General features: G+C 35.3%; 1 protein-coding gene across 1 annotated transcript in view; it reads left to right on the top strand.

Annotated features, from left to right (window-relative positions):
- LOC148944743 (epidermal growth factor receptor kinase substrate 8-like) overlaps nucleotides 1–14,424 on the top strand; it is a 107,702-nt gene that overhangs the window by 9,780 nt on the left and 83,498 nt on the right. Inside the window, exons 2-3 of the mRNA XM_089100491.1 lie at nucleotides 2,337–2,545; nucleotides 8,814–8,963. Coding sequence (XP_088956617.1) covers nucleotides 2,337–2,545; nucleotides 8,814–8,963 — 359 coding nt within the window. The remainder of the gene's footprint in view (nucleotides 1–2,336; nucleotides 2,546–8,813; nucleotides 8,964–14,424) is intronic.

Raw genomic sequence — 14,424 nt, 5'->3', positions numbered from 1 at the left:
CAATCTGGTATTTTTGGCAAAAGCATTAATTAAGGTCAGACTTTTTAAAAACATACACTGCCATCTGTCAGATCTTTTATATTCCACCAGAAGCCTCATAGGTTCTTATATTGAAACTGTTTGCTTTGGCTAAACGTGGGCCAGTCTCCCCTATACCAATTTTGATATTTAATTTTGCCCAACTGTAAACTTATCTAACCATAATGTTATTTGTGTCAAATCGCTTTTGTGGTGTTTATGTTTTCTGGAAATTGGAAGTTGGAAAGTGGGTCTCTTATATTATACTGTTGCAGGAAAAGTAGAACATGGAAAATGTTAAAGGCCGAGTTTTTGCGAAATATAGAATGACTCGTTTCTAAAGACCTATATTCAAAGGACCTCGGGAAGTATTAGTAAGAACCCTCCCCCTCCATCACAGAAGTGGCTGCCCCCCTCTACACAAGATGCTGCCTATGCCCATGCTCAGAAATATTGGTAAAATGGTCTTTCAGACCGCAAAAACGCTCATGGATAATGGTATTGTGCTCTGTACTAGAATGATAAAATATTTGAAATCGGAGTAGGGTAGTTTCTGCAGTTGATTCAGGTGCATTTATACTGCAAAGTGGTTTATTATCCCCTTGATGCTTAATAACAGCCGCATACGTAGGAGTTTGTGCTGAGGGTTCACATATCTGAAAACATGCAAAAATATGAAGATTATAGGGAAAATGTAATAAATTATCTAGTTGCTGCTGAATAAATAAACTGTCAAGGGCTAAACGGATAGCAGGTCGTCCACGGTTGGGGGGTGGAGGCTGTCGTAAAAAGGATTTAAGGGAAATGGGAAATTCCTGGGAGGGTGTAAAGAGAGATGCTTTGAATAGATTGGGATGGAGGAGGAGCGTGCGTAGCTGTGCTGGCCTCAGGTGTGCGGTGAGTTGTTAGTAGGCTGTATGAAGCTATGTATTGTACTTTAGTTACTTTGTGCATCTTGTTATATCTACTTAATTTTATTTTTTATGAAAAAATTGCATCTTGAAAGAAAAACAATAAAATATATCGCACATTTTATTTCAAATCTGTTTTACTTTCGTATTTTTTTTGATAGTTACTTATGTTATCCCTTCTGTGAGGCCTGTTTTTTTTTATTAGACACGATGTTTTAAAATCGATTTCATTCCAATATTGATGCCACGTTCAGGGTTAGTGGTAAAACAGTCATTAAGCCCGCAAAAACGGTAATGGCACCAGCTCAAAACAGTCACGTAGGGAGGAGCTTGTGTCGAGGTGGAAGTCTCCCAGCTTTCAAAAATGCGCAGAAGCATAAGGGTTATAGGGATAATGTAATATAATTATCCGACTGCTGCTGGAAAAGTAAACTTTTGAAATATATCAAATGGAATTGGGTTAAACACCATTTAGTCTTTTCATGTTTTGTTGTATTGTTATTTCATTTAATTTATTGATAAAAAAAATCGTTATATTGTTCTAGGTCATAAAATAAAGATATGTACGTGATTGGCTGTATAGTGTGTAGGTTGTATGGATTGATGTGATGATGATAAGTTAAACATGATATATGTTTTCACCCCGATTTCACTGGATACCAGGGTTTCACCATCTTTTTTAATCCTCAAAATATTTTTTTTTTTTTTTTAATGTCCTCCTTTTTTATTTTTCCTTGTCCTTCTTTGCTAGTGCACCCTCGCAGGCCTAGGTTTGGATGAGCTGCTGATTGATTATTTGAATCTTGATTTGTAATAAACTACAGTGTTACGATACTGCTAACACAACTAAAGGAGAAATCGTAAAATTTTATGATTTGGCGAAGGAGAGGGGTAAGGGTATGAAGACCCTCTAGCCCACTTGTATTTGGGTTACCACAACATCTTTTTTCTGTATTTTGTTGAATGAAATATAAAGATATTATTTCTTTGTTCATATGTCATTTGAGACATTTTCTTAAATGTTAAAATAGAACCGAAAAAAATAACAAGTAAGACTTTTAGTTTGCAAAAAAAAGTAAACTCTAATATTTTTGAGGCCAGAAACTAGTTTTGCTAGCTGTACATGGCCGCTACTACGAATTTCAAAAGTTCCCGTATTTCTGTCTGACCCTGTTTTGTTTCCCCGTTTTTCTTCTGTTTTTCTTTTAATTTTTGACTTTTTGTGTTATTTTTCAATTTTATTTTTCTGCTAAGTCATCTTCCAATTAAGCGCTGTGAAGTGTGCAAATGGGGAGCTTTTCTATTGTGTAATATATTTTTTTTAAATTTATTTATTGATTCGTCTAACATGCTTTGTCATTTCCATCTTTTTGTCTTTTTGTGTTAATTGTTTCTTTTCCTCATTAGATCAAGTATCAGTGGACTCACAAGATGACCACAACTACGAAGTGGAGCATTTGGCCACATTTGCCGTTTCTCCACAAGCCGGTCTGGTTTATCCATCAGATGGGATGAGATGTCTGTTGCAGATGGAGAAGACCTCGGGTATATGGAACCAAAAGCTGTATCTTAGACTTGAGGCAAACTGGATTGTGATTATCGAGTACGAAAATGGGGTATGTTAAAATAATTCTACGCACTTTCTCATCTGTCCGATCTACTTAATTGTAGGTTTAGGGCCGCTAATAAAACCATCTCTAAGGATGTAAAAACTGTATATTCTTCACATTCCACTGATGAATCAATTGAAATCAGAATGGAACGCCTAATAAAGTAAATGAGTAAATGAGGCAACTTCCCCTCCCACTTCGGTGCCCCTCCCACACCTAGCGATATAGGGAATGTCTCGTCTTTGTTTAGATTTCAAAATCTTGGAATAAATAATGCATGGGCAGACTGTATTAGTCATGAAAAGTGAATGATTGTTCCAGCCTTTTACCTCTGCACAAAATAGAAAATGCTCACAGTGAGAAGGTTTGTAAGGTATGTACACATGTATGTAAATAAAAATTTTAGGCTGAGGAATTAGAAGAATAATAAAGGCGTAAGGATCTAATGCGATATAAAAAAGTAATGTCAGAACTCAAATATTTCTGTGCATTTCCAAATGTTTTTTTTTTTTTTTTTTATCAAATTCTGATATCCCCACTTAAGTTTATGGATATGAGCCGCGTCACGTTCTTTGAGCAAAAGTTTTGATCTTCAAGCTAAAAAATCTAAAATTATTAATTAAAAGTATAAAAAACTAAAAGAAAAAAAAATCTAAAAATATTATCTGGAAGAAAGTCCTCTAAACGTTGCAAAGATGAAAACAAGAAGAAAAAACTTAACTTTTTAGTAAAAGGCACTAACGACAGTTTCTCAGTATTTAAACTTCGAGGGATATTCAGGTTAGGAGAAAAAGAAGTTCAAGCCTCTTGGACATCAGTATAACTAAGCTTCAAATAATAGAAAAAGGCGGAGATAGAAAGTTTTTTGTTATGTAAATCATATGTAAAACGCTAGGGTAATAAAGAACAAGCGCTGGAATTTAACCAAATTCAAAAAAGTGGAAAGCCAAAAAGTTAAAGCATGGAGCTTAAATCGTTTGCGCGCAAAATTTTGAATGCCACTCATTTTCCGGTCTTATTTTAATCAGTGGCTCAAAGACCTAATGACGGGGAAAGGAAAAGATCCCAGTGTGAAGTTTCCTACGAGTCAGGAAACTGGAAAACCAGAAACCAATATATTGGCTACGAAAGATGCTATCGATTCTGCTGGCTAGGGCTATAATGAAAGAAAGACTAAGTAGCTTAGGCGGCGTCTTTTAGATGAAGGATGATTCGTTGTTGAAAACTGTGCTCTTAGGGATACGGCTGGGGTCAAACTAAAACGAGGACGTCCGCAATTGGGTGATAGGGGGGAAATGGAACAGGAGGTTGTAGGAAAAAGGTTTAAATGGAAATAGGAATTTCATGGGAAGGGGTGAAAAGTGAAGCTGCAGTCAATGTGGGATTGAGGAGGACCGTTTGTAGCTTTGCTGTCCTCATCTAGTTCAGTGTGTTTTACCAACTTCTGACGACCACTTTGATCTATCGGCTGTAACTTCGTGTCAATCAACCAGTCTTTGTCCCAGCTCCGGTTATGTCTCCGGAAGCTTTTCGTTGAAAGGGTCCAGCTCCTTCCTTGCTCCAGACCTTCCTTGAAGTTTTGTAAGAGGTTCTTCTTTTTTCCTCCTTGGTTTTTGTTTCCGGGAGGGGACTGGTGTACAGACAAGGATTTTTCACATGTCATGCCCGTAGGACAACGATTTTTGTGGCCAAGGAGCTATAGGCGGCACCTTTTGATTATGAGCGAAAGTTGATAATTAATGAAAGTAGTAGTAGTAAGTCAAACCTGGATTTTTTTTTCAAGTTAGTTTAGAAATAAATATATTTTCTTAAGTACTGTCAACCCTTACAAGTGAAGAAGAGAAGTAGGCTGGAACGTAACAACAATTTTTGGGGATCTATTTTGGCCTACAAATTTATCACTCACGTAGCACAACAGTTGGCTCCGAAACGTGGACGCGTCGAAGGGCTGACGAAGAAATGGTAGAGGTTTTCCAGTGTAATCGTCTGAGGATGGTTTAGGTGCTCGGCTGTTAGACCTTAGATTAAAATTTATTTATATCTATATGTTTGTTTTATTTTACTTGTATTTATTTATGTAAAATTTATTTATACGAAAAATGGGGTTGGATCCCATTTCCTTGAACTAAAATGAAATAATGGTCAAGACCACGTTTTACAAATGAAGGATGATAGATTGCTAAAATTTGTGCTTTATCCTGGGCCAAACAGACAGCAGGTCGTCCTCGAATGAGGTGGGAAGACATCACAAGAACAAGTTTAAAGAAAATTGGAACTTCATGAGAAAGAGAGTAAAGAGTGAAGCCTTCACCAAGTTGTGATAGATGAGCAAAATATGCCTGGTGTGTTGGCCTCAAATGGTTAGAAAATAAAAGTTAAGATAGTTTGGGGACGCTTTGTGGATAATAAGTTTCCCAAAATCCTGCTTTTTGTCAGTAATCAAGCTGCAAACCAAACGGATGAAAAGTGGGATGTCCTTGAATGGGGTAGCAAGAAAGCAAAAGAAATGATTGAAAGGAAGTGCAAGCCTCACGGAAGGTAGGTAATAGAATGGGTTGAAGAAGGAGCACATGCAGCCGTGTTGGCCTCATGTGGTTTGATGCTGTAATGAGTTTGAGTTTTTTGTCCGATTTAAGCTCCCATCAATTAAAATCTGTCTCCTTTTTCTTGAATTTTTTACTAATGGAAGTGTGAAAATTCTAACCCGTATATCATTTAAGATAATACACATGTATATCCATTACTAATTTTAGTTGAATTTTTTATTTAATCTGGGAATTCATTTTCAAAAAGTAGTAGGGCTGTCAGTAAGACGTTGATTAAAAAAAGCTGGTGTTACGGGGTCTTAATCAAACAGAAATCATGTCAATTGGTGTTGGTGTTGGAGTGAATATGATTGTGACTTAAAGTAAGCAGAGTCTCTAAAATTATTCGAGTCTCTAAAGTTTCCTGTAATTATAAAAATTCCCCTGTTATGCTGAAACAAAACATAACTTGTGCTAAGTTGAACGCTATGTATGAAAAGTAATTGTAAAATAATGTTAAAAAGAGAAGTTTTTCCACTGTATGTTATTTTCTCTGAAAATTCCAACCAGTAAAGAAGCAAATTTTGAAAAAGACATGATATGCCTAGATAGAAAAAGGTGCAAAGGAAATGCACTTAAGCAAAAAGTGATGGAAAAATGACCCAAAGAAATTTTAAAATCCTGAATGATTTGTTGTTCAGATAGTATGAAAAAAAGTCCGTGAGTCGTTGATTAAAAAAAAAACTAGTTTTACGAGGTCTTAATCAAACAGAAATCTTTGGAATTTATGTTGGAGTGGATATGATTGCGACTTAAAGTGAGCAGAGTCTCTAAAATTATTCGAGTCTCTAAAGTTTCCTGTAGTTAGAAAAATTCCCCTGTTATGCTGAAACAAAACATAAGTTGTGCTAAGTTGAACGCTGTGTATGAAAAGTAATTGTAAAATAATGTTAAAAAGAGAAGTTTTTTCCCACTGTATATTATTTTCTCTGAAAATTCCAACCAGTAAAGAAGCAAATTTTGAAAAAGACAAGATATGCCTAGATAGAAAAAGGAAATGCACTTAAGCAAAAAGTGATGGAAAAATGACCCAAAGAAATTTTAAAATCCTGAATGATTTGTTGTTCAGATAGTATGAAAAAAAGTCTGTGAGTCGTTGATTAAAAAAAACTAGTTTTACGAGGTCTTAATCAAACAGAAATCTTTGGAATTTATGTTGGAGTGGATATGATTGCGACTTGAGGTGGGTTGAGTCTCAAAGATTATCCGAGTCTCAGAAATTTCCTGTAGCTAGAAAAATTTCCCTTGTTATGCTGAAACAGAACCTAACTTGTGCTAAATTAGACGCTGTGTATGAAAATGAATCGTATATTAATGAAAAAAAAAAAATTTATTCCCCAATTTATATTGTTTTCTCCAACCAGTAAAGAAACAAATTTTGAAAAAGACAAGATATGTCTAGATAGAAAAAGGTGCAAAGGAAATGCACTCAAGCAAAAAGCAAAGCAAAAATGACCCAAAGAAATTCTAAAATCCTGAATGATTTGTTGTCCAGATAGTATACGCTATGATTAATTTATTTCTAAATTGTTTCCGAATTACTAATAGTAGAGCGATAAGCTGGGGATTTTTATCACGGTTTTAGCGCTTGGAAAGTTTAAAGTACACCTTTTTTTTACATTTTTTTTTTGAGAATGACAAAGATTGATATTTTGTTTCTCGTTTGTCTTGATAACACTTTGCTGTTGAAAAACAGCTTAGTCACTTTGCCTTGTATAGTGCAAATATTTAAATCAATAACTGAGTCGATTTAAGTTAGAAATTTATAAATTGTTGCAGAAGAAAAATATCGTTTAATATAATTAATTGTTGTAATGGCTGTCCATAGAAAAGATTGATAACAATTACTTTCATCAATTTCTCCTTTTTTTTGGTTGTTTTTGCCACTTTAAAGATGGTAATTATAGTTAATTGATTGTTATCTATAATTAATGTTACAAACACAGGAATTCGCTCGGAGAAGGTAATTTCGTAAAAAGATAAAAAAAATATAGTAATTTTTATAGTAAAATATATATATATATATAGTAAAATATAGTAAAAATATAGTAATATAGTAATTATAGAAAAACGTGGTGTACATAAATTATGAAAAGAAGTCATAAAGAAAAAGCAAAGATCAACAAACTTGTTAATGGAAAACCGTAGCTGTATACTTTTGTTAAGTGACAGATATATTATAAATGCCACAGAACTTTCTTTGCAACTTTTTTTGCGGAATTCCGAGCTTTTATTCTGCGATATTGAAAATGCATGATATATGTTAAAGCTAGAAGTGCATGGAAATATTATAACAGAAAATGTTATTTTCTGAGAACTGGAAATGAAAGTCGCAATTTATGCAATTTATGAAAAGTCACGAAAATCATAAAGAAAAAAAAAAATCAGTAGCCTTAAAATTCTCCTAAGTGAAAAATACCTTACAATCGCCACAGAACTTTCTTTTCTACTTTTTTTTCAGAATTTTGATTTTGTATGTGCAACATTAAAGTTGAATAATATATGTTAAAGTCAGAAGTGCATATGAAATATGTACATGTATATCTGTACATTGTTTCTCATAAACCAGAAAAATGTAATAGCGATGCTTTTTGCTGTTTCTTAATCGTGCTGGGAATGCTCTTTGTTGTAACTAGTGCTTGAAAATCCTCTTGAGCTAATTTCTGGTAAAAGATAGTAAATGTCATCAAGCGAAGAAGACTGGTCGCTACGACGTGAAGTTAGACCGTAAGGGTGATTTTGTTCCTGTCAAAACCTAACTTGACTCCTTACTTGTACTGGGGCATTGATTGCCTCTTGGGCAATTGCACAGGGGGTGACATAATTACATCCTCCTTATATTTTGAAAATACGTTTCAGTGGAAAAATCATAATAAATTGTCTCTGATTTCCCTCCTCCCCCATATAGACTAACGACTAATGTTCGGTTTTCGCCAAAGATGACGGTTCAGCCGACCTACGGCAGAGGACGCTTTGGATACCCTTGTTTGTAGTTCGGGCAGAAGCGATCCATCTGAGGAAATTGTAGAGCCTGAGATAGTCTTAGAAGGATCAAAGGTCTAGGGTGGTTTGATTTCATGAGTAATAAGAAGCTGCTGCAGCTCACCAAGCAATCTTGGTTTTCTATCCAAGCATCTGAGTGTACTTTTCCATGGTTCGGACACCTACTTCGAATGCCCCTGCACTTACCGCAAAGATAATCTTTGACTTTGACCCTACGGAAGCTGGTTGGAAGCGACCCCATGGCCGACCGAAGAAGCGATGGTCCGACAGCCTGTCCGACTTTTTGGCGATGGCAAACATCAGACTGAGCGAAGCACAAACGCTCGCAATGGATCGAAGCAGATTGAGGAGGCAGACATCAATCTACGCCGAGTAGCGCCCGGCAGGAGACCTGAGTCAAGTGAGTCAAGCTATCTGGACTGCGAAAAACATCTTTTTTGTATTTTTATTAGAAATAAAGACTTTGCCCACTCCTTTCCACATTTTCGTGAACTGGCACCCCTATACTTTTGCTCTCCAACCTTAATTTTAGTATGTATTCTGCAAGTTTACTAAATAGAGTGTCCTCGGACAAATATTCAGGGACTCTCTCAATACTCCGTATGCAGAGGTACCTTTGAAATATGAGTGATTGATGTTATACTGCATTACAGTTCTGGAAATTTGAATGCCATTTTTCTTTCCAGGAAATAATTGAAAAGTTTCCAATTCACTTAATAAGGGATCCAACAGCCTTTACTAGCAGTGATCCAAAAGAGATATATGACAATATTTTTGTTTTTATTGTTGGAGAGGACCCGGTGACGCAAAATCCTCCAGAAATGCATATTTTTCAGGTAATCTTTATCAACTAACTTCTCTCCTTCTTGTGCTTCATCTCTATTGTTTTCTTCTGTTTTTTTTTCTTCTCCTGTGTACGGCCACGGGGAGGTGGAAAAAAAAGCATGGGCTTAGGTACGGTTGCCATCATAGTGAGAAGATAAATTACTGGACAAACTGATCACGAAACTCATTAATCACATTATTACATATTGTTTAATTGTTACTTACGGTATGTTTTTTTCATAGACTGAACGGGACGTAGACAAGTCCTTGATGTTTGATTTGCTAGACCGGAATTGTATGGAGCTTTGGGATTCGTTTTATTTTTGAGGTCCTTCAGTTTTGGTTCGGATTGTATCCTCTGACTCCCCCTCCCCTTTGAAAGTGAAACCTGTATGGATTATCAGCATTTTTATAACAATAGAAGAGTAAATATAAAATACTATTTAGAATATATTTAATTTGGCCACTACAGTTTAAGTTTCATTTAAAGCTTAGGGTTTCTGCGAAGAGTGGCCTCTAAAAATTAATTTTATGCCACAATAACTGTTTCAAAAACGGAAGGACTATGTATGCGGGATGAAGTATTCGGGTTGTGAAGCATATTGTGCTGGCCAAGAGAGCTGTGGCTCGCTGCACTCTTTAGGTCCCTTACAGTTTTGCATAATTAATCTAGAGTATTGGTTATTTTTTTCCAAATGATTAGAGTGGGTTTGTTGCAATTTTTAAAAGGGGTAGGTATTTTGGCCCTTATGTTGGTTGCCTCTCTTGTGCATACTGATGACCTCCAGTGTTTGGCAAAAAAAAATATTTGGCAACATTGTTAAAACATAAAAGCAGATGCTCAAAATTCCTAAACGGTAAACGTTGCAACGTCTTAAGTTTCTTGGATTTAAGTTTCTATGAATCAAACTTGAATTTCAAAGTTGGAAAGGATTTATGTTTTGATATTTTTGAATAAATTTGACTCTATCTAAATAGCAGTTGAAAGTTTGCCTTTGCACAACAAACCATTCCATTTGAAGAGCAAAGTTTGCTGAAAGAAAAACATTTCAATTAGAATTTTAATCCTGTAATGTCTAGAATAAGCTCTTACTGATAAGATTACTATCAGCCACAAGAATAATAACTTGAGGCGTATAATTGAGGCGTAGAATAATTACTATAACTCACATCTTATTAAACTTCCTCAATACTGCTTAACTGTAGCACAGAAAAGAACACTAAAAGCTCTAGATATTTTCCTCTATAATATCACATTGGCAAATGGGATATCTTAATAAACTTCCTCAATACTGCTCAACTGTAACACAGAAAAGAACACCAAAATCTCTACGTATTTTTCCTCTATAAGATCAGATTGCCAAATGGGCTTAGAGATTTTGGTGTTCTTTTCTGTGTTACAGTTAAGCAGCATTAATGAAGTTAATTAAGATATCCCATTTGCCAATCTGATCATATAGAGGAAAATATCTAGAAATTTTATCTGAGAATATTATCTCAGATAAGAAATTATCTGAAAATATTAACCTGTTTTTGAAGAAGTTGAAAGATACCCCCAATAAGGGGTTGATGAAAATTACACCATTAGGTTGAGCATATCGGTGCTTCGTACTGCAGAGCTTTCAAGCCAATGTCTTCAATAATGCGAATTTGTGTAATTCTTTTTCCCGAGAAAGGTGATAACGGAGTCATGTTTATTTCTTCTTCTTTTTTTTTTGTTAGGGGTGATCGTAATGATCCAATGGCCCTAGAATAGAGAGAGGTCGTTCGAACTGAAATTGAAAGTTCTGGGGCTCCTTTTAAGTAGTGAAAGAGATTGTGCCTCAGCCAAGTGGCGTTTCCTTCCATTTTGTGGCAGGAAGCCAATAATTTTGTTTGAAAAAAGGGCCGAAAAGCTGTCGATTGAAAATTATAACAATGAGAGTTTATTGAAAATGACCAAAACTATAAATTGAGCCTCAAGCCGCAGAGACAGTAGCGTCGCGCTTTGGTTTATTCGTTCGTAAAGGTCGATTTAACAGAATAAACGGTTAGTAAAGACAAATATTGTTAAGCTTTGTTGAACTAAGCTGATAAATTTGACGTCTGATATAATTATGCAGCCTACAGCGGTATATAATTGCGATTCAGCTATTCTGGAAAGGCCCATTGAAACTGTGAGTTGGGGAAGGGGGAGTGCCTGAAGCCTCAAAAAGTGCTTTTTTAATGCTAAATTGTCTAACTCTGCAATTTCTCATGAATGAAAGCGTCCAGGGCATGGCGAGAAGATGTTGAACTGCATCAAAATGAACTATGTCTATGTAGGTTGTCAAAAGAGTGTATCAGAAAAGTTTCAGGAAAAGACGATTAGGGTATTAAGTTGAAACTTTCAGGTCATATTGAGGGGGGTGTTGAACTAACCAAAGACACCATGTGAATATCACTACTACTACTACAATTACTATTGCTGCGACTGCGGATGCAATAAAAACAAGTTAGTTATAATAATGAGCGAAGTGAATTAATGAGACATAGTCTTGTTAATTAACTCATTTTATTGAATCCTTGCTTCAGGGTATCTTTCCTGCAAGCTTCTCACAGTCCAGTTCTTCAATTCACATTTCTTCTAAAGATCGGAATCTGCGGAATGCAACATATAATTGACCCTTTGTAAAAAGTTCCTAACCCAGATACTTGATCGCTTATACGTCCTTCCGTTTAATGCTCTGAACAATACCCAACAGAAAATTGATGGAAGTTGTCCTCTTTCAACGATTCCATAGTCAAATTAACTCGTTAACGAGTAAATTTCGAATGTTTAGTCTCGCGATTTTATCATCATGACATTGACACAGAAACACATCGACATACAAGCAAAGATAAACGCAGGTAAAAAATGAAGAAATGTGGAGCCTGAAGCGAGAGAGAATAGACAGAAATTGTTACCGATAATCCTTAGTTTCGAGACTGGTAATTCCTTATTCTTTGAATTTTCCTTCATTCCATCCTTGTTGCAAGGTATGTCTAAGTCCTTTTGCTTGAATTTCAGCATAAATTTTGTCTCCAGAAACCATACATCCATTTAAAATATTTACAGTCCATTCGGTGGAATAAATTAAAATGTTATTACAATATTTGCAAGTGTTATTGCAAAGCATACAGTTTTGGGTCTGGCCCTCTTGCGCCCGGGGCAAAATCTTGATTAGCGCCCTCCCCTGTCTTCGAAAAAATTTCAGACCACATTTTAACAAAACTTTCATTTATTGACAAAATTTTGCCAACTATGCCCTCCAGTTTATTTTAATAAAAATAAAATTTCCAAAAAAAATACAAAATGATTATAACCGTTAGATTATTTATTTGAAATTTTATGCCTAAAATTTCTGTGCTTGGTACAAGTGCCCCCTCTGTCCCCTCTTAAAACCGCCACTGGTTGCATGAAGCATGTATACTTGATAAACTTTTAAATGGAACATATGGGCTCTATATTATGACGCGAATGATGTCGTGAATAGATACGTCATTTTCGGCTGTAACCTACCAAATATGACGTTTTTTGTGTGTAATGTCGTCTTGTAGCCTATATGAAGGTGTGGTTTTGCCAAAAATTGGGAGGGGGAGTGTAAAAGAAGGGAAGTCATCCGAAGTGCATATACTGATTATATTTTCAAAGTAAGTGAACATTCGAAAGTACTAAAAGATTCCTCACAAATTTAACACGTTTATGTAATATATATTATATTTATTATGTATCATGTATAACAGATTTTGTTTGTGTATATTCGAAAAAAAGAAGAAAATTAAATAGGATTATAAATAAAAAATAAATAATATATAGTATATATAGGGTCCTGAAGGGGCAAAAGCTCCTTTCTTGTTGTAGAGAGGATAGATTATTCTCCCCCAAAAAAACACTAAACAGTGTTTTTTTTTCTTCGAAGAATTACTCGCAAAAGTTAAACTTAGTAACCCTCCTTCCATTTAGGGCAACTTTATCTTAGGTCACTGGTCCTTTGTAAACATCATATTTAGGGTACTGTTAATGGTATTAAAATCGAACAGGAATTAAATAAAAAGAACAAGTTTTTTCAAATGAAAGTAAAGAGCGACGTTCAAACTCAATATAACGAAGAGACACTACTCCCTGCCGTGTATGAGCAGAGATGTCTCTTACTTGATTCTCCCCTTCTTACGCTAAAGTTTGAGTTTTCGTCTTCAACGATCTGAGAACGACTACTGAAGTACGAGGGCAATTGGAATAGGATAAAAAGCATTTTTTTTTGCAGTGATTTAAGAATGGAAGAACTTATTGTTAGCTATTTGCTTGGATCAATTGCTGCGTTTGTTTTCGCCGTTATATCAAAATTCAATCCTCCGTTTTACCAATAAAACCTTCGTTTGTAAAACCTCGGCTTCACTACTCCTTTTCACTACTTTAGTTTTACCTTTGAGCGCCAAGTTCTAAAATCGAAAACCATGCAAGAATCAAGTGCCAACCAGTGCATTGATTTGTTTAACGTTCCGGCTGGATTTCATTGTCAGAGTCACTTTCCTCCGCTAGAAACTCTTATAGTCCAATGCTTCTCTTGTTGCAACCAAAAGTATCCTTTCCTTTTTCATTGTGGTTGAAATTCTATCTAGCTGATTAAAATTCCATCTTTGGTTGAAATTCTATCTGGTTAAGGCTTATAAGGCGTTTTTTTTTTCGGTTATAACGACGTTTTTAGAACAGCGAAATAAAACGCAATATAAGAGTAAAACCGAGGATATCTTAGTTGAACTAAGAACGACGAATGGCGAAAACGAATGTAGCTAATGATATTTGCAGTTCAAATAATTTAAAAGACAGTCGGGATTAAAAGGCTTAACATCATTTGCTACACTCATGACTGCTTTTAGTAAGGCATTATGTTCGAGTGCCCTGGTTGCAGCTGAGAAGGAAAAAACAAAATAGGAGGACATATAGTGCTTCCCATGCAAAAGTGTACTTTTTATTGTGATCCGGTTTGGTTTCAAAATAATTAATTTTGGGTTACTATTTAAATCAAAGTCAAGTAGTAATTAAAATCAAGTAGTTGCGGGCATCAAGCCATGGCTTAATTGTAGAAAAAGCCAAGACAGATAGTCCGAGTGAGTGAGAGGCAAATGTGGCATAAGCCTTTTTTAGAATTGTATAAAAATGATGTCATTTCACTTGTTGATAGATAAGCTACTATCGACCGAGGTTCGTCTTTTACTAGGTTGTAGCTACCAGTTCAGCCACTGTTATAAAACCTTATTAAGGCAGCGATACACCCTCATATACAGAATAGTTTCTATTGGTTTTAAGCTTTTATGTCGCTCTTTACTTTCGTTTAAAAAAGTTTTTTGTTTTTTATTTAATAAAACCTCTAAAGACGCTTTGAATGCTTGAACTCTTTAAAGGTTTTTATCACTTTAAACTGTGTCTTGTTGAACTCTGCTTATCTTATGATTACTGGTAAGCTTAGAATT

This window comes from Artemia sp. Qi Xiang Cuo, chromosome 14, assembly GCF_049724085.1.
Source record: "Artemia sp. Qi Xiang Cuo chromosome 14, ASM4972408v1, whole genome shotgun sequence".
Taxonomy (NCBI): Eukaryota; Metazoa; Arthropoda; class Branchiopoda; order Anostraca; family Artemiidae; genus Artemia; species Artemia sp. Qi Xiang Cuo.
The sequence above is the reverse complement of the archived record's forward strand: the minus strand, read 5'-3'. Positions and strand labels throughout refer to the sequence as shown.